Source organism: Bos grunniens, chromosome 2 (assembly GCF_055505025.1).
Source record: "Bos grunniens cultivar Pamir isolate PY7600 chromosome 2, Bosgru_T2T1.0, whole genome shotgun sequence".
NCBI classification, from domain to species: domain Eukaryota; kingdom Metazoa; phylum Chordata; class Mammalia; order Artiodactyla; family Bovidae; genus Bos; species Bos grunniens.
The window spans coordinates 118,828,350-118,852,935 of record NC_141166.1 but is presented as its reverse complement, the minus strand read 5'-3'; the positions used below and the strand labels follow the sequence as shown (position 1 = coordinate 118,852,935).

Genomic DNA, 24,586 nt, shown 5'->3' with positions numbered 1-24,586 from the left:
TACAACTGACAAATCTGAGACTCTGAGATTCAAGCGAGCTGCCTAAGCCCGTGTAGGGTGAGAGTAAAATGCCACATGTCCCTGGAGTCAGGGCTACCAAGAAACACAAGAACAACTTTTTGATCTTTCTTATTTTGATAGAAGTGCCACACGTGTCTAAAATAAACTTTTTGTACTTAAGGTGCCATTAAATGTGTGCGTGACTACTAGCACACCTGTAAACAATTGTAGAAAGCCAGTTAATTCAATCTTACTCCTAAAGCAATTGTAACTGCTGCTGCTGCTGCTGCTAAGTCGCTTCAGTCGTGTCCGACTCTCTGCGACTCCATAGACGGCAGCCCATCAGGCTCCACCGTCCCTGGGATTCTCCAGGCAAGAACACTGGAGTGGGTTGCCATTTCCTTCTCCAATGCATGAAAGTGAAAAGTGAAAGTGAAGTCACTCAGTCGTGTCCAACTCTTAGCGACCCCATGGACTGCAGCCTACCAGGCTCCTCCGTCCATTGGATTTTCCAGGCAAGAGTACTGGAGTGGGTTGCCATTGCCTTCTCCGGCAGTTGTAACTAGAGGTAGTAAAATATCAGACAGAGAAGTCTGGAATTTCAAGCAGCACTTCCTTGCTCCCATGTCTCTGCTGTAGCTTTGCCTCCCTTTGTAATTCAAGGACCACAGATCTTAATCCATCCGAATGGGTTTTTTGGGTCAGCAGATTCTTTCCTATGCAATTCCTGAATTTGCTTTTCTGCTTCCCTATGTAAAAATAGCTCAATGATAAGGCAATATTTCAACTTTGAAACACTTTATGAGTGGAAGGGACTTTATAATCTCTTACTAGATATTACTGTGCTTGCTAAAATGCAGACTCCTTGAGAGCAGAGATTCTGTCGCACATATTGCTATAATCACAGTGCTTGAGTTGTGTTTAATACAGTAAGAACACACACACACACACACACAAATTTAATGGATTATAAGAGACATCAATTTTACTCTTTTCTGTCAGAAATGACTCTTACATTAGCCTTAAAAACTGTATTCATTTCTCAAATAACCCCCAGTAAGTCCTTCCTTTGGTAACTTGTCCTATGGAATATAAATAAAGTCTGACAACAACCACAGTTGTGGAGATGGAGATACTACCTGAGTTTTACACACATCCTAGTCCAGGTTTCAGTTGTAGAATACTGAGAATTTATTAAGAGTTTATATGGACCATAATCTCCAAAAGTACAGGAACCAGGACTTCTTGTTGGTCACCACTGTTTAGCCATCATCTAGCACAATGCCTGGCAAAAATCACCACTCAATAAGCAATGTTTGTTGAGTAAATAAGCAATGATAGAATCCCAAATTATAATAATTTAGCACATTATTCAGCACTGAGCATATACTTAATTATTTATTGAGTAACCTTGACTATAATGTTCAAAAAGCAAATCACCCCACGCATTCCAAAACTAAGTAGGCATTATATTTGAATTATCAGCTGTTTTGGATTATCTTTGGGACTCCTCTCCACTGTTAGGGTGATAAATTAAGATCTTACTGCATCAGCAAGCTCCCCCAATCTGAGTAGTATTTAGTTTCCACTGGGATAGCTTACTATATTACAAGTATGGAAGATTTCATTTTAAAGCTAATGCTTACCATAATACCATGTATTGTGCACTGTTCTTCACTAATCCAATAACATGGCCTCTTGCCAGAGTAGTAAACTAGCTCTTTACCTACTGGTCTCTTCTTCCTTTCCTTTCCTTCTTTTCTTCCTTCCTTCTTAGCTCTGAATGTCATATAAGGATGGACATGCCAAAAGGCAAGTATCTTGATAATGCGGCAAAGTCTAAAAACATCCAACAGCAGTGAATAGATAAGCAGCTTTGGAGAACACCTGACCTTATGTCTATAATACATATGGCCCACTTTCCCCGCTCTTGAACTCTCAGTTTTACACCAGGTCAAAATGACATATGCTTCAAGATTCTATTTATTCACTCCCTCTAATTCCCATAAGAATTAAAGTGGTTTGATTTCGGTTCTAGCAAACCTAACAACACATTAACGTGCTTCACATTAGGTCAAGTGAATCTAAGAGCGTATATACATACACAGACTCACCATACACACACGTGCACAAACACATTTTAAACAGATAACAGCTGGTGAACACTGCAAATCAGAAAGATCACATGACATTTCTGGTCTTGCTTTGCTTTATGACTGGCCAGTTTCCTGTAACATAGTCTGTAATTGGGAATTATATGTAACATGAAACTAGTTGTTTCTGAGTAAAGCAGTCAAACAGGATTTTGGCAGATAGCATCTATAGTGGGAAAAGTAATACCAGCAATATAGATATCACCGCTTAAGAAAATAAAACAAATGTTTAAATATGTCACCTTGTCTATATAACTATATTACATAAGTTGTCCAGTATATTTTAGTGCTGTTTTGTGTTAATAAGTTCAAATGTGTTAGTCACTCAGCCGTGTGTGACTCTTTGTGATCCCGTGGACTGTAGACTGCCAGGCTCCTCTCTCCATGGAACTCTCCAGATAAGAACACTGGAGTAGGTAGCCATTCCCTTCTCCAGGGGATCTTCCCAGCCCAAAGACTGAACCTGGGTCTCCTGCATTGCAGACAGATTCTTTACTTTCTGAGCCACCAGGGAAGCCCTGTTAATAAGTTAATCACAACTCAGAAAGTTGAAAAATCTAATGCATGGCCTTCCACAGCAGGGGACATTTTAATTACAGACATAAACTTAACTTAAAATTTAAAATTTTAGTCTATTTTATTAAGAAAAGTCTTTTTTATTATCAACAAGACAATTTTCTTCCCTTTTAGTGAAGCTTTACAAATCTCTCAGCTGAACTATTATAAAGCTCTTTGGGTATGCTCTTTTGTATTTGAAATATCTCTTGCTTGAAATTAAATTCAGTCTTAAAATAGCAACTATATCATCTCCTAACTACTTCCCATTAGTAACAGCAAACTCCAGAGATTAGTAAGGCAGCTTTCATGTGCCTGAAAAAGAACCCTATGGATGATTTAAACAAAACACTTGGCTACTCAGTAAGGATCAGTGCATGTATATTTGTAAATATTAATGCCAGAAAAAAAAGGAATCTGAAAAAAGAAATCATTACACTGTACAGGCTAAGCTTAAGCCAGGTTCAGATTTTGTCTTTCAACTGTTATTTCTTGCAGGGCTGTAACACACAGCTCATTAACACTGGCCTAACTCTGCAAAGCACAAGTAGATTCTGGAGAAGATAGCATAAATTAACTCTCTTCATTGCTGAGGTTTTTAGACACTGATTCTTTAAAAAAAAAAAAAAAAAGGTGAAGTCTTATGCATGAGATAAACTCCCTCATCTGCTTGTGATGATTGACAGGTCCATTTGGTTGATTGTAAGGGGGAAGGGAACAGGCACCAGACCTGACTCAGGGCAGAGCCCTCAGGTTTGGAACTGTTTTGTATAATTGCCCACAAGTGTTTTCTATTGTTAAAAATTCTCTCGGACTCATATTTTCAGATAGTATCAGGGGCGACAAGGGCTCTTCCCCAGGCCTCAACAGAGTTATTCTTTAAGTACGGTTGTTTCCTTGGTAAAGCCCCTTTGGAGATGCTAAACTTAGCACTGCCAATCAGAAGAACAGGTGGTCTGCACCCCTACCAAATAGGCCCCGCTCCCATCATGCTTTCCTCGGAAGGCCAATCAGCCGGCGCCCTGCCCTGAGACGTGGGGCTGTCAGCAGATGTGGCAAATATAAGACCCGACCCGCCCCTGGCTCTTGAGCAGTCGTGCATTCCCAGCCTCGCCTCGGGTGTAGGGATTGCATAGAAAAGCAAAACTACACAGTCTTGACTGTGTAGTTTTGTTTTTAAGTTAGAGGCTCACCGATTCATGTTGGAGATGGTCGAAAAAACCAACTCTAAATAGGACGTCGTTTCAGAAGCAACCTTGGGCTTAGTCCCACCCTTTTTGGGCACTCCTGAGAAATCAGGTGAGCAGCATCTTTTCTTTCTTATTCGTAGAGGCCCGTCCTTGTTAGTTTCTAGTTCCCTACTATCTTTGTGTGCTCAATGCCTATGAAGGTGTTTGTCGGACTACTTGGTGCTATCTACTCTGCTTTTAACTTCTGTTTTAAAATATATAAACGCTTTTCTTTTAAAAAGTTCAATGTTTTAGCGTATCAGCAGTTAGTGATTCAAATTGTTTAAAAGTATTTAATTCTAAAAGTATTAAAAGTTGAGGTCTGAAATGATGTAAAACGTTTGCGTCTTTTATGGACTTTTTTTTGTTGAGAATGTTCAAGGTTATATTACTCAGTGATAAAGTGAGACACACCAAGAATAGCTCTGATAAAATGCATGTGGTATCAGCTACACCCGATGACTTTTTAAGGGAATCCACTGCTGAGGTATCAGTTGCAGAGCGGTGACAGAACACTTGCCTGCTGTCAGTCATCTGCTGAAGAGTTTATTTTGGGAGCATGACATTTTATATGCCTACCTTCAGCCCTAGTTAGACAAAGGTCTCTCAAGACCAAGTGCTAAAGCAACAAATTTACCTAAATGATGGGAATAGAAGACCCCTTTAGGCCAGTTAATTGCAATATATTTAGAAATTTTGAAAACAAGAAGAGCTATATAATTGTTTTCTAAAACACTCAGAATTTCATTATGTGTTTTAATTTAACTCATTATCAAATTATATGATATGAAATAAGTGTTTGTTGTTAAGGACAAGAAGTAGTGTTTTAGAGACTTATTTCAAATTATGCCTTGATTTCTCATCTTCCTGAAATTAGATGACTAACTGTAAATGCCTATAAATACATAGGTATATAAATGGTACAAGAATACAGCTATTTTTAGAAGACGCACTCACTTGGAAACAGAAAAAGTGAGCCACAAAAAATTGTTTTTGTGTCCTAAAGAGAATATGCTACACTAAGGAATTCTTGGCAACAGTTAAAAAAAAAAAAAAAAAAAACCTTTTGGATATTATCAGAATCTTTCAAATATAAATGTTATTGTCTCAGAATTCTAGTTTTATTTTCTTTTTAACTCAAGTAAAAAGTTACAAGACAGTAATTATGACTAGAAAAAGTATTGCTCCATAAGCTTTTAATTAATACAGAATTGTATGAACACTAGCAGTGAAACAGTTGACAGCTAGAATCTGCTTTTTATGTCAGAATAGTGGAATAGTGACGTTGAATAAGAAGGTATTTATGCATCAGAAAATGCTTCTCATAATCTAAAACTAATAGGCAAAATACTTTCTTGCACTTAACAAAAGAACTTAACTGCCAGTTTCATGTTATTTTCTTTGATTTTTTTTTTAATATTTGTGCTGTAAAAGCAGAGATGCTTTCACTTCAGCTACACTTCACTCAGCCTTCTATTTTTGCATTCTGGACATTTGTTCTTTATTAAGAACTCAAGTCAGTATTTTTCAGATCTGTAATAAATTTTGGCCTGCTCATTTAAATTTAAACTTTGTGAATATTTACTTCAGCAGTAGCAACATTTAGTGAGCAATTACAATATGAGGAAATATTAAGAAATAAAAAGCACTGTATGCTGTCTACAGAGGGTTTGTGCTTAGTTGACAAAGCTTTCCAAAACTTTTCAAATAAGGAAAGAAATTATAAAGTTTAAACTTTTAGTTTTGGTTATGATTTCAAACATTTACCTGGATTACTTAAATTCATAATGCCTGAATCTGTGTCAACTTTGTAAATAACAGTGTATGAAAAATACTGGGAGGAAGGACATTTAAAAAAAATAATTCCTTCAGACATTGATGGGATGCAAAAATTCATTTTATACTTTTCACACGTTTGCTTTTATTTGTCATGATCCCTAGTTTCCTCCAGCTTTCCCTTTCTCCTGACTCTCTCCCGGGTTTCCCACCTTTCATAAGACTGAACTGCCCTCTTTGACCACTAGCATATATTCCTTGCTCTGCTTTCTTCAATTTTTTTCCTCCATCTCCCCTTAGACTTGCTTACTCTGTTAAGCTGCAGATCAACTCAAGCCAAATTGAAGCCACCAAAGAGAACACTCTGGGCCCACAGATGATCTGAGAAGCAACCCATTTGGAAAATGTGTGTTTCTGCCGTCGACAGAGTAGCTCCAGAATGGCCCTCAGATGTGACCCTCTAACTTCTTTTCTCTTCCTTTCCAGAGTGCCTGAAAAGATGGCAACTCAAGCACCGACGTTTACGCAGCCGTTACAAAGCGTTGTGGTACTGGAGGGTAGTACCGCAACCTTTGAGGCTCACATTAGTGGTAAGCTCACACATTCGCATGTTCCTCTGTCTTCTGTGCCTCCTCTCTGTTAACTTTTTTGTAGGACTCAACATTAAGCCTAAGCCTTGCTTTCACTTTGTGAAATTGGTCCAACTCTCTGGAAGGGTCGTTATAAGAGTATACCATTCCCAGAGTGCTGACAAAATCTGACAGTATAATAGTTAGAAAATGTTTTATGCATATTTATAATTCCACAAAGCAAAATAATTAGCATTGGATTAAAACTGTTGTCAGAATCCAGCTTCTGAGTAGGACCAAATTTGGTCATTCTATATTTGGATTCAGCTGCAGAGCCAGACTGGAAGCCAAGTACTCCAGACTGATAGGGGCTGGTCATGGAGCTACCGGGCGAGCAGCCTGGTGCTGACTGTTCCGTGTGCCTGAGCCTCTGTGGTTTCACGTGGAAAATCACAAGACAACTGACTTCTCTCACAGGCAGAACTTTCAGTGACGAGCTAACTCCTAAGTAGTTCATTCTTGTATTCTCAATCTCTAGTCAGTGAAAAGAGTTTCCAGTCATTTTGAAATGAAACTCCAAAATAATATCTGACACTCGTTTCATGTATTAAAGAGAAACAAACACTAACCCTAGAATTATATTTAATAGAAAGTTCTTTTGTCTCATTTTTTCCCCTTCTCTTTTTTCTTTATAACTCAGTTAAAGGGTGATTTTGAAAATGGAAGATTTCTGGGACCTGTCATCATGTGACAAAATGGTGGTAGTCTATGAACCATATTGTAAATAATCTGAAAATTATTTAATCCACATTTTCTCCTTTTGTAATATAATTGGTTATGTAAGATTATATGAATTAAAAGTTGGAGATGCTTGATGCACCTCCATGGTACATGGTTCCTCTTTTTTTTTTTTAACTTTATGGCTTATAATAAAGATATAAAATAAGATTTCCTTTTCCTTTCTCTTTCCACATTTTGTTTTCTATTTTATGTGCCAATCTTATTCATAACTGGGTAACACTTTTATAGTACACAAATACCATATGTGATATTTTGACATATCATATGATTTGACATAAATATCATAATCATTCTTCAGTTTCTATTGTATATGTATATAGAGACCCATTCAATTCTTCTCATACATGACAAACTCTGACTGACTTCCAAATAATTTACTTATTCATCTTGTAACACTCAGTAACTCTTGAACAAGCAGATCACATGTAGCTTTACTGGGAAGTTCACCTGCTTGTGGAGTAATGGAATCTGGCTTCCTCACAAGCTTCTTGTTCCTTCACACTTTATGCTAGTAAAATTCTTAGGAAAACACCACTGAAAATATTTGACACCTATGAATTCATCAAATAAACTATTCACTCGGCCACAGTGGGAGATTGACTAATGTAAAGACAACAAGATAAAGTTTCTCTTGCTCATCTTCACTTCCTCAGTTGAAAGAGATCATCCACCTTCATGCCAAAGGCAGAATAAACCATGCTCTGAATTTGCCTCATGTTTCTGAATGCTGAATTTTAGTGTATTTAAAACATCCAGCCGCATACATTTAGTCCCTAGTGCCACGATCCATGGTGGGTAAAGAGAACTGTACTTTTCTACCTGTGACTCCAAGTATCCATGTTGTTCTGAAAGACTGGGTTCAGCTTAGCCTCTTACTGTATGAGCATGGCATTTTTACTGAAGTGTGTTTGAAAGGCAGGAGACGTCAGGCAGACTGTGTCCCCGTAACCAAAGAGGAGGTAAAGAGATGAGCGTGTCCTCTTGTGCCTGTTAGGCTGAACTTTCAGATCCCTTTGCTGCTTTTGTTCTTATTTGTTTTTGAAGAGGACAGCAGTCACTGTTTTTCTCAGAATTTCCTTGGCTCTTCACTTTAATAAATCTCTTTTATGATTTTAATGATGTCTATTAAATTGTCTTAGATAGACCCCTGGGCAGGAGGGCAGGTGATGGCAGTTCTAGCCCTCTGTGTGCCACTGCCCGCTGAGGGACCTTGAAAGTATTATTGAGATTTTTTTGGCCTCAGTTTCCTCCCCTGTAAAATGAAGGTGCTGGCCTCTATGTGAACCCACAGACCTTCCTAATGGTCTGCAACTTTGTACTTTTCTCACACAGCTGTCAAATTTTCACTGTCATGGAATAGCATAACACTCTGGATCGCTTTTGTGGTTTAAGATAAGGGAGTGGACATAACTGGACAGAATGGAGGGCTTGGCAGTGCCCCAGACATAAAGATGAATTCTTTGTTTCCTAGGTTTCCCAGTTCCTGAGGTGAGCTGGTTTAGGGATGGCCAGGTGATTTCTACTTCCACTCTGCCCGGCGTGCAGATCTCCTTTAGCGATGGCCGCGCTAAACTGACGATCCCCGCCGTGACAAAAGCCAACAGTGGACGATACTCCCTGAGAGCCACCAATGGATCTGGACAAGCGACTAGTACTGCTGAGCTTCTCGTGACAGGTAGGCGGGAGGGGCCCTGCCCATCCCCTGAAACACGCCGCCCAGAAGGCCTCTCCAGGACCTGGGGTGGGGGTTGTCCACCAAGAACTAGTGAGCACAAGCAGCTGGAATCCAGAGCAGGGCTCCCCGGACACTGCATTGACAGCAAAGTTGTTTGTCTTGTGGAATGTAAGTTTCCTCAAAAAGTGGCTGAGAACGACTTCCTTTATGCATGTATCAAGCACCTAAAAGTAGACTAAGGACATGTTAAAAATTGTGTTTCTGAGCAAGTAGAAAGGCTTGGAGCCTTGTGTACGCACCTACTAGGGAAATATGCATATCTCCAAGAATTCCCACTTTAACAGGCACCTATGATTCTGACGCTAGTGGTCCACAGACTACCCATTTAAGAAGTACTACTCTAGGCTATGGTGTTTAATAATTCTTCATTTACTTTGTATTTCTAAAAAAAATTGCACTGTAAGCATAGAAAAAGGGCAAATTTATGATTCAAGTGCATGACACAGTTTCCCCATAAAAGTTACCACCCAATCTTTATGGCCTCTGTCATTTTTCTCCATCCTTTATTTTGTAAGATATTAATACACAGAACATCACACTACTTTACATGTTACAGAACAATATCTTTCATGAACTGCATAACATTACATATGTTTATCCAATAAACTATGTATTTAGCACTGTTTAAGTATAGGCTATCATTGACCAAAATAGAAGGAACATCAGGTATGAACTTTAACTTTTATCCAGAAAATTCAGAAGGGACAATGCACAAGGTTGACAGCATCTGCTATTGTTTATTACTCAAAAACATATCAAAATTAATCCCACTCACCATTCACATTTATTTTATTAAAAACTTCCAACATAATTTTAAAAATCCACTTTCTGTAGCATAACTAACATTAAAGCATGTCATTGTTTGGATTAACATTTTAAATGCAAGTAAATATTTGAGTTATTTGAATATTGATTAAGTTGGAACCAATTTAGGATTTTATGTTTAAATTAAAATGTAATGATTCTGTAAGTTATAGGTATATCCAGCAAACCAACCATTGGAATTTATTTTAATGCAACCTACTGAAATATGTAAAGTTACCTTAACATATTAAAAAGTGCTAGATGTGAAGTTGGGAGTAACTGGTGGAAAAATTCTCTAAAAATATAATAACATGATAACATTTTTAAAATGTGGTGACCTAGAACAGCTAAACAAAGCAATAAAGTATGGTGGTGGGTGCCCTCTGCCACCTCCTGGCTCCACGCTTGCGATCATCTGATGGATGAGCTGGGCTCAAGGACAGTCAAGGATGTTTGAGTCAGCAAGTCATGACCTGGTTTCGGAAACAAAGCTGTGATTACTTAAAAATAGCTTGTTGGGAGTACCCCCACTGGCACTGGTCCTGATTTTCTACCCTTCTGCTGCAGCGGAGACAGCGCCACCCAACTTCACTCAACGGCTGCAGAGCATGACTGTGAGACAAGGAAGCCAAGTGCGACTCCAAGTGAGAGTGACTGGAATCCCTACACCTGTGGTGAAGTTCTACCGGGACGGAGCCGAAATCCAGAGCTCCCTTGATTTTCAAATTTCACAAGAAGGCGAACTCTACAGCTTACTGATTGCAGAAGCATACCCAGAAGACTCTGGCACCTATTCAGTAAATGCAACCAATAGCGTTGGAAGAGCTACTTCCACTGCCGAATTACTGGTTCAAGGTATGCCCCGGAGGTCAAGGAACAGGAGGCGGGAGAGGGGACATTTAGGACCGAGTGGGACCAGGGGTCCACCTGCATCCCCCTGAGGTCATGGAATACTGTGAGGTGAAATCAAAGCTGGCTTTTCAATACCCATGAAAAGGAGGAGTTTAGAATCATTGAAGCAATCTGTAATTTTTACCACCACTAGAAATTGGAAAGTTTTTCAGTTAAGTCATCTACATTTTCAAATTATTGGCAAATAATGAAATTTTTCAAAAGGATTCTAAGTAAACTCTAATAATAAATATTTTCATTGTTTAAACCTAATTTCTATTTATACAAAATCAAAATCTTACTGCAATTTTCCCCATTGGGATACCTAGAAAATCCTATTGACTTTGTAGTCAGAATTAACATAACCCCTTTAAAACTGGGTCCTTGTGCTCCCTCCTAAATATTTGTCTTTCCCTTCCTACAGGTGAAGAAGTAGTACCCGCTAAAAGGACAAAGACAATTGTTTCGACTGCTCAGATTTCAGAAACACGACAAACTCGAATTGAAAAGGTTTTCTTGAAATATATACTATATATACTGCCTTTTAAATTGTTGCTTCGCCAACTATTTCTCCTCACCATGGTCTTTGTTTTTCTCTTTGCAGAAGATTGAGGCCCACTTTGATGCCAGATCAATTGCAGCAGTTGAGATGGTCATAGATGGTGCCGCTGGGCAACAGCTGCCACATAAAACACCTCCCAGGATACCTCCTAAACCAAAATCAAGGTCTCCCACACCACCATCCATTGCTGCCAAAGCACAGTTGGCTCGACAGCAGTCCCCATCGCCGATAAGACACTCCCCTTCCCCTGTCAGACATGTGCGGGCACCGACTCCATCTCCTGTCAGGTAAAGCTTTTTAAGAGAGATCAGGTCATTATGCATTTTAATTAGGTTTAATCTGATAAGAAGAGATGTAAAAGGAAGGAATAAGGAATGTTGTGTGTGATAAAAAGAGTTAAACCAAAAAGATATCGTTTATGATTTTCACAAATCTTTACTGTCCATGGGTAAATTGGAAAACTTTATAAGCTGTAATTCTACAATCTTATTTGTATGCCATTCAATATCTGCTGTAGGAGCTAAGAGAATGCACAGTGAGATGAGAAGAGCACAGAATTTAAGGTTGGAAGCCCTGGGTTCAGTCTTCTTGATCACTGGCTAAAATGTGACTTACAGAATAATTGTAATAATAAAATATTAATATATATTGACCAGTTTCTCTGTCAGACATTCGATTGCACTCTGTGTATATTATCTCATCAAATAATCATAGCAACCTCTAAGAAGTATCACCCCTAATTTTTTAAATAGGTGACCAGAAGTTAAAGAAGTTTAAAGAAGTTAAACTGCTTAAGGTCTTAGTCATGTCATTTGTAAATTATAGAGAATCATAGGAAGAATGATTTCAAGATGTGAGGGTTCAATGAGATAATTAGTTGAAGGAATCTTCTAAATAGGAGTTATACAAATGTTCTTATGCTCTAATAGTAAGTAAAACCCTCTAAATATTTTGCATGTGCTTATGTTATTTTATCCAGAATATAAGCTGGATTTCTTTGCTTAGTTAATATGGAGATATTTTAGAAAGTAAGCATGTATCATCAGAACTCAGAAACTATATCAGCAAGTGTAAACTATCCATAGCAAATTTGAACTTTTGAGGTTTAGCTTAACATGCTGAGGTTTTTTTTTTTTTTTTTTTAAATATTATAAACTAGTAAAAGGGGGAAGTTTGTGTGTTTTATTTTTATAAAAAAAAAAACAGTGTTTCTTGACCAATTAAAATTTTTTTAAATGTAGAGAAAGTTCCCCTGCCAAGAAAAATTTTAAAAGAATAAGTTAATAGTTGATTCAAAAAATATTCAAACTTATTGTGACGTTACTGTCATCAAAAAGTGTGATATTGGTAAATAGAATGTACATGGGGAAGCAGAACAGAGGATCCACAAATTAATCCAGGTACCCAGGACATTCAATTTTTAATCCAAGTGACTTTTCAGTTCAGTGGGGAAAAGAATATTTTGTACAATAATGCTGGCCTAATTAGCTATCCATTTGGGAGAAAACAAATGTAAACCTGTATCTCTCACCATTTACAAAATAAGTTTCATGTTGACCACAGAGCTAAATTTTTAAAAAATTAAAAAAACAAGAAAAATGAGGAGAAAATTTGAGAAAACATTTGTTGGGCAGAGCTTTTAAAAATAGATTTACAGATTCAACTACATAAAAACAAAAATTTGTATATGGCAAAAGCAAAATCATTGCTACACCAAATAGCACATTTGTTAAAAAAAATTTAAGGATGCCTCTTCCTCAAGATATGTCATTGCCTCTGCCATAAAATATTTAAAGCAAACATACAAGGCCTTCAGTGTGAACGGTACAAGTCTAGAAACCATGCATAACCTACACAACTGAACATGTTGATGCTGGCTAAGACCCCATAAGAAATAAGCAAATACAAACAGTAGATCTTGGGAGAAATATTTGCAACATTTCATGGCAAAGCTCTAATATACCAGATGTATCAAGAACTTCCACAAGCTAATTATTAAAGGAAAAACAAGCAACACAAATGAAAAAAGTGGAAAATAACAAGTATTTCATACCAGAGGCAATGTCAATGTCCAGCAAATATATGGGAAATGCTAGATATTTTCCAGTCTTTATTATAGTGCCCACTTTAAAAATTAAAAATACTGATAAATACTAATGTGAAGCCTTGGCCAAAAAGCTCAGTTTTTAAAATGGGTCTGGCTATCAAGTTTTAAAAGTGTTCTGTTTCAGGCTAACTCCAAGTTTGCACACCACAAAATCACAAGACAGGCCAAATGTGATTGCTGAAGGAGATAACAACCTCACCATATATTTAATCCAAGCCCAAGAGTCATTTAGAATTACAGAGTTTCCCTGATTCTGTGGAGCGTTTTGACTGTCTTAGAAGTACTGAGAATTCATTAATAGCAATTCCAATTATTTAGCCCCCCAAATTTACTTTAAAATGATTAAGAAATTAAAATGTCAATTTCTGGAGAAAATAACAGTTATACAGGATGGACAATTTCCTGAATCTTGATTTTTGTTGTAAAGTAAGGCAAACATATTTCACTGAATAAGGTGCATTATATCTCGCTGTGACCAGATGATTATTTTTTTGTAAGAGCAGAAATAAGCACTTTCCTATAATGACTCAAATTACGTTGATTTTCACAGTTACAGGCTCACCTGCAACCTGCTGCTAATCATTCATGTCATGCTAATCATGTCTTTAAGTCTATTTGAATTAGACCCATTTTACTAGGACAGCAAGAACAAGACATAGGTCGAAAATTGGAAATACATGTCACTTTGCTTTTCTTCAATTAGTGTAAACCCTACATTATTCTAAACTGGTCTTTGTTATGTTCAAAGGCAGTCACTTTCAAAATAGAGACATGTTCCCCTACATCTCCCTTTTGTTGATTACAACTCCATTTATAAAATGTAAATTGATTTTCACCCAAAAAACCCTTCTTCAAGAAAATGATTAAGCATTTCTTCATGAAACTCATCAATATTGTAATGTACTATTAATTTACTCTACAATTTAGAGTATATATCAACTGTACCTTGAGTCTTAATTATAATAATTGTTTTATTTATGATTTATATAAGTTAAATACCCTATGTAATGTCAGAATACATTTATAAACATTTTTCCTGTATGCAGAAGTAGTTAAATGCAATGATAAGGCAATACTGCCACCTAGAGGGAAAAGTATATTAAACCCTATCAATTAAAAATTAAATTATGAAAAATTTCATCTTAAAATAGTTGACTGATGCCTGGAATTATTATTGTCAATTAGAAGCTGTCTCTTATTTTGACTGTAGATAGATTTATTCAGTACCCAGATTCTTGAGCTGATGCTGTTGCATTTGAACACAAATAAAAAATGATGAAAACTGTTTTTGGAAGAAACTATCAGTTTAACCAAAAACTATATAATCCTTACTTTAGTCACTAAGTCGTGTCTGACTCTATGCGACCCCAGCCAGGCTCCTCTGTCCGTGAGATTTCTCAGGCAAGAATACTGGAATGGGTTGCCATTTCCTTTTCCAGGGGATCTTCTCAACCCAGGGATTGAACCCGAGTCTCCTGAATTGGCAGACGGATTCTTTACCACTGAGCCACCTTAGAATTATGGAATCCATAGGTTTCAAATTATCCACTATAAGGATATTCAAAAGAAGTTCAGAGTACAATACAATGAGGATGTGAGGGTGAACAAATACAGAAGATGTTTAAGACAGCAGTGCACCACACTTGGACCAGAACAGTTTCCAAAGCACAGCTATAGCCCTAGAATTCTGCAAAATGACTAATGTGAAAGCCTTGCAATTCACAAGGGCATGAGGGGCATGATGAAGGCTGTGGGAAGTCTTACAAGAAAATGAGAAAGGTTTATCGTGTTTTAACCTCAAGTTGCACAAGCACGTTGATTACAGAAATCTTGCTTCCTTCAACACCTGTTTGACATCCCCTTGCCCCCCAGAATTGGGAGTACAGAGAAATTTAGAGTTATGTTACCATATTCCCAGTGCCCTTTCTTTAACCGTGTTTTGAGGAAAGACCTTCTGCTGTCTTGACTTTTCTAAACATGAAATGGTAGGGCAGGGCACGGAATTCTTGAGGATTAAATCTGATTCTCATACAGAATTACAGCAGATGAGAATAAGGCTGACTGAAATTTAAAACAAATTACTTTCAAGTACAGTACTTGTCTCTGTGTAGGTTAAGATCCATACATGGCTCAATGCGGAGCCATGGATTTTAAAACCCTGCCTTAAACACTTCCAGATTGTTCTTCCTTCATTCAAATCTAATGACCCAGAGAGTAGTTCCTTGCCTTGACACTCTTTGACCTCTGCCATTTGACTTTCAGGTCCGTGTCTCCGGCGGGGAGGATCTCCACATCCCCCATCAGATCCGTCAAGTCTCCCTTACTCGTCCGGAAGGCTCAGACACCCACCATGCCCCCAGGCCCTGAAGTGCCCCCCCCTTGGAAGCAAGAGGGCTACGTGGCTTCATCTGAGGCTGAGATGAGAGAGACCACGGTGACCAGTGCTACTCAGATCAGGACAGAGGAGAGATGGGAAGGGAGATACGGGATCCAGGAGCAAGTGACCATCAGCGGAGCTGCAGGCGCCGCTGCCAGCACTGCCTTCGCAGCAGGAGCTGTCGCCGCTGGGGCTGCAGAGGTACTGCTGAAGCTTCCTCCTTCCTTTCCTGTTCTGCTTTCTCCCACCAGAATCCTGCCATGAAACAGTCTGTATAGGTTGAAGGAAGATGCATACGAACATAAGAATACAACAGAAAGTGAAAACCAAATGTGGCTTATACTCTGTGAAATTGCTCTGCGTGCATGCATGCTCAGTCACTTCAGTTGTGTCTGACCCTTTGCGTCCCTATGGTCTGTAGCCCGCCAGGCTCCTCTGTCCATGGGATTCTTCAGGCAAGAATACTGGAGTGGGTTAGCATGCCCTCCTCCAGGGAGTCATCCCGACCCAGGGATCGAACCCAGTTCTCATGTCTCCTGTGTTGGCAGGCAGGCACTTTACCACCAGGGACACCTGGGAAGCTCCACAAAAGCTGTGTTCTGTGAGATGTTTATGAATGTAGACTTTAGCAATACATACCGTATCTCTCTTCACGGTGATAGGTGCTCATGCACGTGTCTGTTTTACTCTTGATGACTTCGTTTCCACTGTGTTTTGCAGTTTCTACTAGGCATGTCATTTCAGAAGGTAATATGCTTGCTCATTGCCCATCCAGGTGAAACAAGAAGCTGACAAAAGTGCAGCTGTGGCCACCGTTGTTGCTGCTGTTGATATGGCCAGAGTGAGAGAACCAGTTATCAGCGCTGTAGAGCAGACTGCTCAGAGGACAACCACGACTGCCGTGCACATCCAACCTGCTCACGAACAGGTGGGCGTGCGGCCGCGCAGACCGAGCTCTGTGTGCAGATTTCCCAGGCTGAGCCAGGGTTCAGACTGTTTTGAGGGCTGAGCCCTCCATGGCCCAGACTTTTAGGACATTCTGAGCTGGTGGTCTGACACCAGAGGTGTTCACGATATAAATACTCTGTGTCAGGTCTCTGTCAGGCAGCTTGGCAGGTAAGAGGTACCTCTCAGGAGGTCAGACAAGAGGCATTCCTGAGTTAAGACGAGTAAAGGGTGGCTGAGAGGTTAAGCTGAGCAAACAAGGTACCCGGCACCTGGAGCTGTAGTTCCAAAATGGTCCATCCAGAGCTCCATCTTTCCAGGATCCAGGCAGGGAAGCCATTATTTGAGGGCTACCGTTAACGTTTCTCTAAGCTTTCCCTAAAGAGCTTTGCTTTTACTTTCCTCAAAACCTATGTGACATTTGATTCATGGCTGGAAGGTGTTATAAATCCAAGATAATTTCCCACCTCGTATTTGAATAGATTTTCTGTTATAGTTTAAAATCACTCTAGCTTTCCTCTTTATCCTCTCCTGTGTGACATTTATGTCTTTATCCTGATTTATCATTGTACCTTTTTATATAAGGCACATTACAGTGTTTCTTTTCTCTCCCCTATGAAAATCAGATAAGAAAGGAGGCAGAGAAGACTGCTGTAACTAAGGTGGTAGTGGCCGCCGATAAAGCCAAAGAACAAGAATTAAAAGCCAGAACCAGAGAAGTAATTACGACAAAACAAGAGCAGGTGCACGTAACTCATGAACAGGTGAAGATGGTTTTTGATACGAAATTGTTGCTGCTGCTGTTATCAGTGTCAACCCAGATAGTGCTGTTTACAGGGAAAGGTGTTTTGTGGGCAACATGGTTGATTCACAATGTGGTTGTGTCCCTGGGTACTAGACACCAAAGTCTCCTAGAGTCCCCAAATGCTTCCCTTGTGTAGACAAGAGGGGGCTCCGGGAACACACACTGGAAGTGGAAGCAGGGGTCTCTTCTACACTGACGTGGAGATGCACTGACTACCTGAGACTACGAGGGAGGGAGAAGCAGATGCTGAAGCGGGAACTGGGAGGAGCGGCAAAGGACACCGAACCCACAGTGCTTTGAAAATAGCTTCGCAACTGCTTCCTGAGTCTTTGGAAAAACATTTGAGCATGGATTTGAAATGAGGTGGAGAATCTGGCCCTCTCAGGTCAAATGACCAGACAAAAAGCGAAAAAGACAGCCTCGTGATTGCAGGCACTCAGGAGCAGATTAGATAAGACCACCTGATAGGGCTGTTGGCCGGCACTGCCGATTGTCAGTGGGGTGGTTTGGGAAGATAACTTCCAAGCCTCTTAACCCTGAGATCCTGAATTTCAGTGATGATGGCTGAAAATGACAAAGAGGAAAATGGAGAAAACTGCCCCTCCCCAAGTACCCCACTTTCCCCTCGCATACACCTTAGATGTCCAGATCCAAACACAGTATTTCCTGGGCTCCCCAGGTGGCACTAGTGGTAAAGAACCACCTGCCAGGGCAGGAGACTTAACACATGTGGGTTTGACCCCTGGGTCGGGAAGATGCCCTGGAGAAGTAAATGGCAACATGCTCCAGTATTCTTGCCTGGAAAATCCCACGGACAGAGGAACCTGGCAGGCTATAGTCCATAGGGTTGCAAAACGCTGGACACAACTGAAGCAACTTAACTCACAAGGGTTTGGAAAACATTTTACCCGGGATATGGACAAAAGTGTTCTCCCCATAATGTCTCAGTTTTAGAAAGGTTAAGTCTTGATATTCCAAACCTTCATAATATTTAGGACGTTTTCAAAGCAAATGCAAAAATATTGTATAAATGTGGATTACAAATCATCTATGTTTGATTTTTCATTTGTAAAAGAATCAGACAGTATTACTTGTAAAGAATTCCATTCTAATAGCCTATGCTCTAGGATTTCCTTTAGATGACAGAGTGGCACAGAATAATACTGCCATATACACATTTATAAACATTGGAAGTCTTTTTAAAGAAGACTACACTCTCTAATTCAAAGCAAAGGGTGTTGAATCCATTTCTTTTTCTCTGAGCAGCATAACTTATGGTTTAGACAAAGAGCATGGCTCTATTAATGAAAATGAGATCATTTCATTTAGTGGGCATCTGGAAAAGGACTTCTTTGATTTCCTATTTTGTTATATTTATTAAACATTATGTCAGCTTTCATTAGAGATCAGCAGACAATAAGGTTTGTTTTTATTGTTGATTTCAGATAAGAAAAGAAACTGAAAAAGCATTTGTACCAAAAGTAGTAATTTCCGCAGCTAAAGCCAAAGAAAAAGAAACTAAAATAACTGGAGAAATTACTACAAAACAAGAACAAAAACAAATAACTCAAGAAACAGTAAGTCCAGTTTTGTAAATGCCTTGTAATTTGTTGACAAATATCACATCCCAGACAGCTACATGTTCCCTCTAACCAAAACCTCTAAGTGGAGGAGTCTTCTGTGTATGTTTTCTTTTTGTTGTTTCTCTATGTCTAGTATTGAAATTCTTTCATGATGGAAATTCTGCTCTCATTGCATAATTTTCCACTCAACTGATCAGTTTCAAGAAGATTACCTATCGACTAGAATAGTTTGGGGCACATCAATGACATTTCTAGAGCACACTTAACCAGAACATAGTGATCACTCCAGCCTAGTTACCCACTGGTACAATCAGTTTTTCCATGCATAGCCCAAGCCCTTGGGCACTTAACCTGTAACACACAAACTTTACATAGTTGTAAGGCATGCATGCATGTCCACGCCACCGCCCCCCCCCCCCCGCCCCATACACACACACACCAGCCATGAACACTTCAACTAAATATCAAGTGAAAGGAATTTCAACGTCAGGGAAAACCAGTACTTGTGAAAAAAGTGAATTCCTGGTTGATCGACAGTGACGCAGACGTGTTTGCTGGTTTTATGCCATAGACCCAAGTTGGAACAACCTCAATGTCACCAAAATCAACTTCTCTCCCATGTATTGAATCAAGCCTTAAAGGGTCTAGGAAGAGGCCCTTTCTTGTTCAAATAGATTCTTTCATGTTCAAGTAGATTTCAGTGACATTGAGGTTGTTCCAACTTGGCCAGCCTCTCTTAATCTCAAGCTTTTTGTTCATCTCAGAACTACTTTTTTTAAAAGGTGCAACTCAGACTTAAAAGGCTGGTCAGAGGCCATTGAATGAACTTTTCTCTCCTACAGTGAGTGAAAGAGTTTGAGTGCACAAGAACCTAAGTTGCATAATCAAGAGCATAGAAATCCTTGTTGCCATTGCAAGGCTGATAACTGACAGTAACCGTAGTTGTTTAGCCATTTGCCAGTGAGTACTCACTAAGTTCCTTAATGTGTCAATATATCTCAAAGATGAGGACTTTTCAGTTTCCAAGACAATTTACTAAGGGGCAGGTGGGCAGAAAAGAAGTCCATTTCTGGGTGTTAAACACAAGTGTAGGCCCTTAAAACAGAACCATGGTAGTTCCTCTCTCACCACTAAGCATTCTATATCCTCCTGAATGTTACAAAGTTAACTCACCATTTCTCCTGTGCCTTTTGAAACTCAAACCTTTACTTTACTCTGAAAATCAGATAATACAGAAAGCTGAGACAGCTGCTGTGTCCATGGTGGTAGTTGAAACTGCCAAGCCCACAACACTAGAAACAATTCTGGGAGCCCAAGAAGAAATTGTCACACAACAAGATCAAATGCACATAACTCATGAAAAGGTGACAGTTCTTGCTGGTGTGAAATTCACTCTTGTTTCATTCCGTTTACAAGCCACCTACATTTTCATCCTGGGTCTTAAAATGATCACTTTTTCACCTTCTCCTCTTCTTATAACTCACACGGGAAGCTTCACAATCTCTCAAGAACCTTTTGCTATCTGTCTAGCTTTCACCGCCACTTTTCATTCCTAACTTTTGTATTTCCTTTGGATTGTTACTAATATAATATTATAATTCATTTTAATATTTAACATGTCTCTATTGAAGATTCCAGTGTACAAGTCAATTGATATAATGCAAAGTTATGTGTTATTGATGGCTCCATTGGCATTTCCCATAAATTATGAGAATAATGTGAATAATGCATCCTTTTATTGCTCATCATATTTTTTTGTTTTAGACTGAACTTACTTTGACATTGCTACTAATGAAACAATATTGATGATCAAAGCAACTCAAATGACAAAATGTCCTTGAGTAGGAAGAAATGTTCTTCCTTTCTCAACTTTGACTTACCTTTTTTTTAATTAGAGCTGAATGAAATTTAATGACCATTTTCTCACCTTTTTTTTTTTTAATCATATGACCAGATATTGAAAGAAACTAGGAAAACAGTGGTACCTAAAGTCATAGTTGCCACACCCAAAGTCAAAGAACAAGATGTAGTATCAAGAACTAGAGAAGGCATCACTACCAAAAGAGAGCAAGTTCAAGTAACTCACGAAAAGGTGAATACAGATATTCAAGATGGGAAAAGTTCATCTTTAAACTAATTTCGAGTAAACCATTAACTGCGATGTGATATGAATTATTAATCTGTATTTTCCTTTTTGAATCCCCAACTAAAAACCACATGGTGAATGTATGACTTTTTCTCATTATCTTTATCTGCACCTTTGATTTTCATTCATCTGTAACATTTGTGATTCATTTTATTCACCATTATCCTTTGCATGAAGATTAGCCTGATTTCTAGAAAGCAATATATGGAATCATCTGGAGATTTTTTTTTGTAGTTAACATTTCTAAGGTTTGTGATTCCCAGTCAGTGTGTGCACACACTGCCCCAGTGAAAGTTAACTTCTCTTGTGTAGTTAACCCTGAATAACTTCGTCTTGCATCCCCACTAAGAGGGGGGAAGGGTCATTCCATATTCATCTAAAGCCCTGTGCAATTTAAACTTGATTTTACTGTGATAATCAGATGAGAAAGGAAGCTGAGAAAACTGCCTTGTCTACAATAGCAGTTGCTACTGCTAAAGCCAAAGAACAAGAAACAATACTGAGAACTAGAGAAGAAATGGCTACTAGACAAGAACAAATCCAAGTTACTCATGGAAAGGTGATTATTGCTATTCCAAGTGTGAAATCCCCTGTTATAATACACTGATACTAAATCTCATGTGAAATCCTCTATTGTAATACTTTAATACCAAGTCTCAGAATTTCTTATGAGACTCTATTAACCTAGTTTATTTTTAGTTATACAATTGGAAAATTAAATAACAAATTATTTATTATTGTTAATATTACTACATAATCCTTTCCTCACTGACTGCTTTACTATTATTTTCCACTTTTTATTATTAATGTCTAGAATTCTCCAGAAGTTGATGATGGAAACTGCATGCAGACTGTATAAAATTATAGTATTTTTATCTTTAGACTTGTACACATGGACTATTCAAAACTAAAAGCAGGGGTTTCATTAAGGTAGTCAATTTATGAATATATTTTTTTCACTTTTAAATGTGTTTTTTTCTTGGTTTTATGGGTATGAAGTTTCAGTTATGCAAGTTGAGTAAGTTCTAGAGATCTATTGAACAACATCATGCCTAGAGTTAACAATACTATATTATGCGTTTAAAGAGTAGACATCATGTTAGGTGTACTTACCACAATAAAACATGAAATCATGGGAAATGGGGAAAAAAAGAAATTTCATGCAGGCTAATTTTAAGAAATGCCATGGACATTTAAAATATATATATATATGTAAATAATGACTTTTACTGTTAAGAAGATATAGATTTTGAGGGGTTCATAAATTCGGTATCTTGCGTTGTATAGTATGGGGTTATTTTAAGAAATAACCTATAATTTTCATCATGTGAAACTTTATCTTTTTTCTCTCTGCAAATATCAGATGAGAAAAGAAGCTGAGGAAATCATAGAGCCTGCTATAGTTACTCTCACTAACACTGAACAAGATGCAATATTACAATCTTGAGAAGCAGTTATCCAACCAGAATAAATACACACAAGCTATGAAAATGTTGTTTATAACATCTATTTGTGGCTATGAAATTTCCATGAATTAACCTTCTTCCCATAAATCCATGCCTCGGGTACTGAGTAAACTATTCACCTGATTTTATTCTTCATTGCTAATATAGTAACTGGATATTAGCAACTAAAGCTTTTCAATCTCTTTAGTATCATAACATTCCTTTCTGTATTTCCCTCAATGCTGTTTTCTATGTTTACATCTTTGGATTTTTTCCTAAGACACAATTTAGGATGAGCTGTTAAACATTACCAAAGTCTAATATTGGGCTTCCCTCATAGCTCAGTTGGTAAAGAGCCCTCCTGCGGTACAGGAGACCCTGGTTTGATTCCTGGGTTGGGAAGATCTGCTGGAAAGGGGATAGGCTACCCACTCCAGTATTCTTGGGCTTTCCTGGTGGCTCAGCTGGTAAAGAATCTGCCTGCAACGTGGGAGACCTGGGTTCAATCCCTGGGTTTGGAAGATCCTCTGGAGAAGGGAAAGGCTACCCACTCCAGTATTCTGGCCTGGAAAATTCCATGGACTATATGTATAGTCCATGGGGTCACAAAGAGTCAGCCATGACTGAGTGACGTTTACTCCACACTCAAGTCTAATTTTGAATGGCATATCAACCTTTTCGAAGTCTCATTGACATCAGAAATTCCAATACATAACATAATCTCATTATTTTGTTTGTTCTGAATCCCACAAATTTGACTATCTTATTTTTGTTATTTAAAATTACCTAAGAATGGAAGCTAAGAAAATGTCTACACCCAAAATAATAGTTACTAGTGCAAAATCTACTGAATCAGCCACACTGCCAAGAACTAGAAAAGGATTTGCTATTAAGTAGGAACAAATGCATCTTTTTCCTAAGGAGATGAAAACTGATGCAGTGGAGGTGAAAAGCATTGTTTCATCCCATTTCATCATCAGTTCTCCTGCCTTTTCATCTATCAGGAGTCACTGTGCTCCTGCTGTTCCTTTAATTGCTTAACTGATCAACAAAACATTAGCGCCAATTAGATTCAGTCCAGTTCTTTCAGTGGAACAGCATTTCTAGTTATGAAAAGTCAGATTAAATCACACTATTCTAATTATTCTCAGCTTAAATGGATAGGAATTGAGATCTCCAATTCTAGTCCAAATCTTCCTGATTATCTAGTTTAGAAAAATATGAGGGATATTAGAGTCAGAAAGAAATAAAAGCGGCTATCAGCCTAGAATATTCATTTGTGATTGTCCACCAAAATGAGGGTATGGGTCCACCAGCGTATGTATATAGAGTTGAAATATGTTAACCCAGAAAAAACATATAAATGCTTCCCCAATTTAAAATACCTTATCATAGTTAAGATTCTTTTTCTGCATAAGTTTTAAATTAAGAATGACATCCGTCTATGTCAGTTGGTGAGTGACAGTTTCTTTGAACCTAAGGTTTCTCATTATTAAAATAGAACAATTTATTTCATAGTCTGGTTGAAAGATTCAGATGAGATATAATGTAAATATAATCATTTTACAGGCAAAGTTATTTATTTATATAAACAAATATAAATCTGTTGAAGATGGTAACATTTTAAAACATCTCTAAAATTAAAGTCAACTTACGGCCCATGTGGTTTGAAAAAAGAAACAACCAGATAAATTAACTTAAACCACCTAATCCTCACAGGTATCTTACAGTTTATTTTAAGATGCAATCTAAAGTGAAAATGGTATCTATCCTTCTTCAAGGCAGATTAGGTTGTTTGTGGCTTCCTAGAAGGAGAGCTGGATGAAGCCTGTGATCACTAAAGGCCCAATTTTATCTCAAAAATACCTCATTTATATATTAAATGGTTCAGATCATTTACCATTTGAACAGATATGTAGAGGTAGTACACTTGAAAAACATTTCAGATGCAATCTAGGTTCTACTCACAGCAGCAGAAAACTGGACGTTAATAAAATATTCCAGCATTCTTTTAAACAGCTCTGATGGACATGGTGATGTGATGTTTGCAATATGCTGTTTCCAAGTATTGCACAGAATCATAATATATGAGCCATATCAACT

General features: G+C 38.2%; 1 protein-coding gene across 50 annotated transcripts in view; it reads left to right on the top strand.

The window, feature by feature from the left end:
• Positions 1–3,796: 3,796 nt before the first annotated feature.
• The window catches only part of TTN (titin), a 276,437-nt gene continuing 255,647 nt past the window's right edge, over positions 3,797–24,586 (top strand). For 48 of the 50 annotated variants that reach the window (XM_086360734.1, XM_086360661.1, XM_086360613.1 and 45 more), the window contains exons 1-13: positions 3,797–4,007; positions 6,200–6,303; positions 8,555–8,758; positions 10,190–10,477; positions 10,938–11,023; positions 11,118–11,362; positions 15,445–15,760; positions 16,335–16,487; positions 17,131–17,268; positions 18,755–18,886; positions 20,119–20,256; positions 20,847–20,984; positions 21,460–21,597. In XM_086360734.1, the coding sequence (XP_086216860.1) occupies positions 6,213–6,303; positions 8,555–8,758; positions 10,190–10,477; positions 10,938–11,023; positions 11,118–11,362; positions 15,445–15,760; positions 16,335–16,487; positions 17,131–17,268; positions 18,755–18,886; positions 20,119–20,256; positions 20,847–20,984; positions 21,460–21,597 (2,067 nt within the window). In that variant the 5' untranslated portion in view covers positions 3,797–4,007; positions 6,200–6,212. The remainder of the gene's footprint in view (positions 4,008–6,199; positions 6,304–8,554; positions 8,759–10,189; positions 10,478–10,937; positions 11,024–11,117; positions 11,363–15,444; positions 15,761–16,334; positions 16,488–17,130; positions 17,269–18,754; positions 18,887–20,118; positions 20,257–20,846; positions 20,985–21,459; positions 21,598–24,586) is intronic. The other 2 variants (XM_086360507.1, XM_086360782.1) reach the window with 2 other exon arrangements.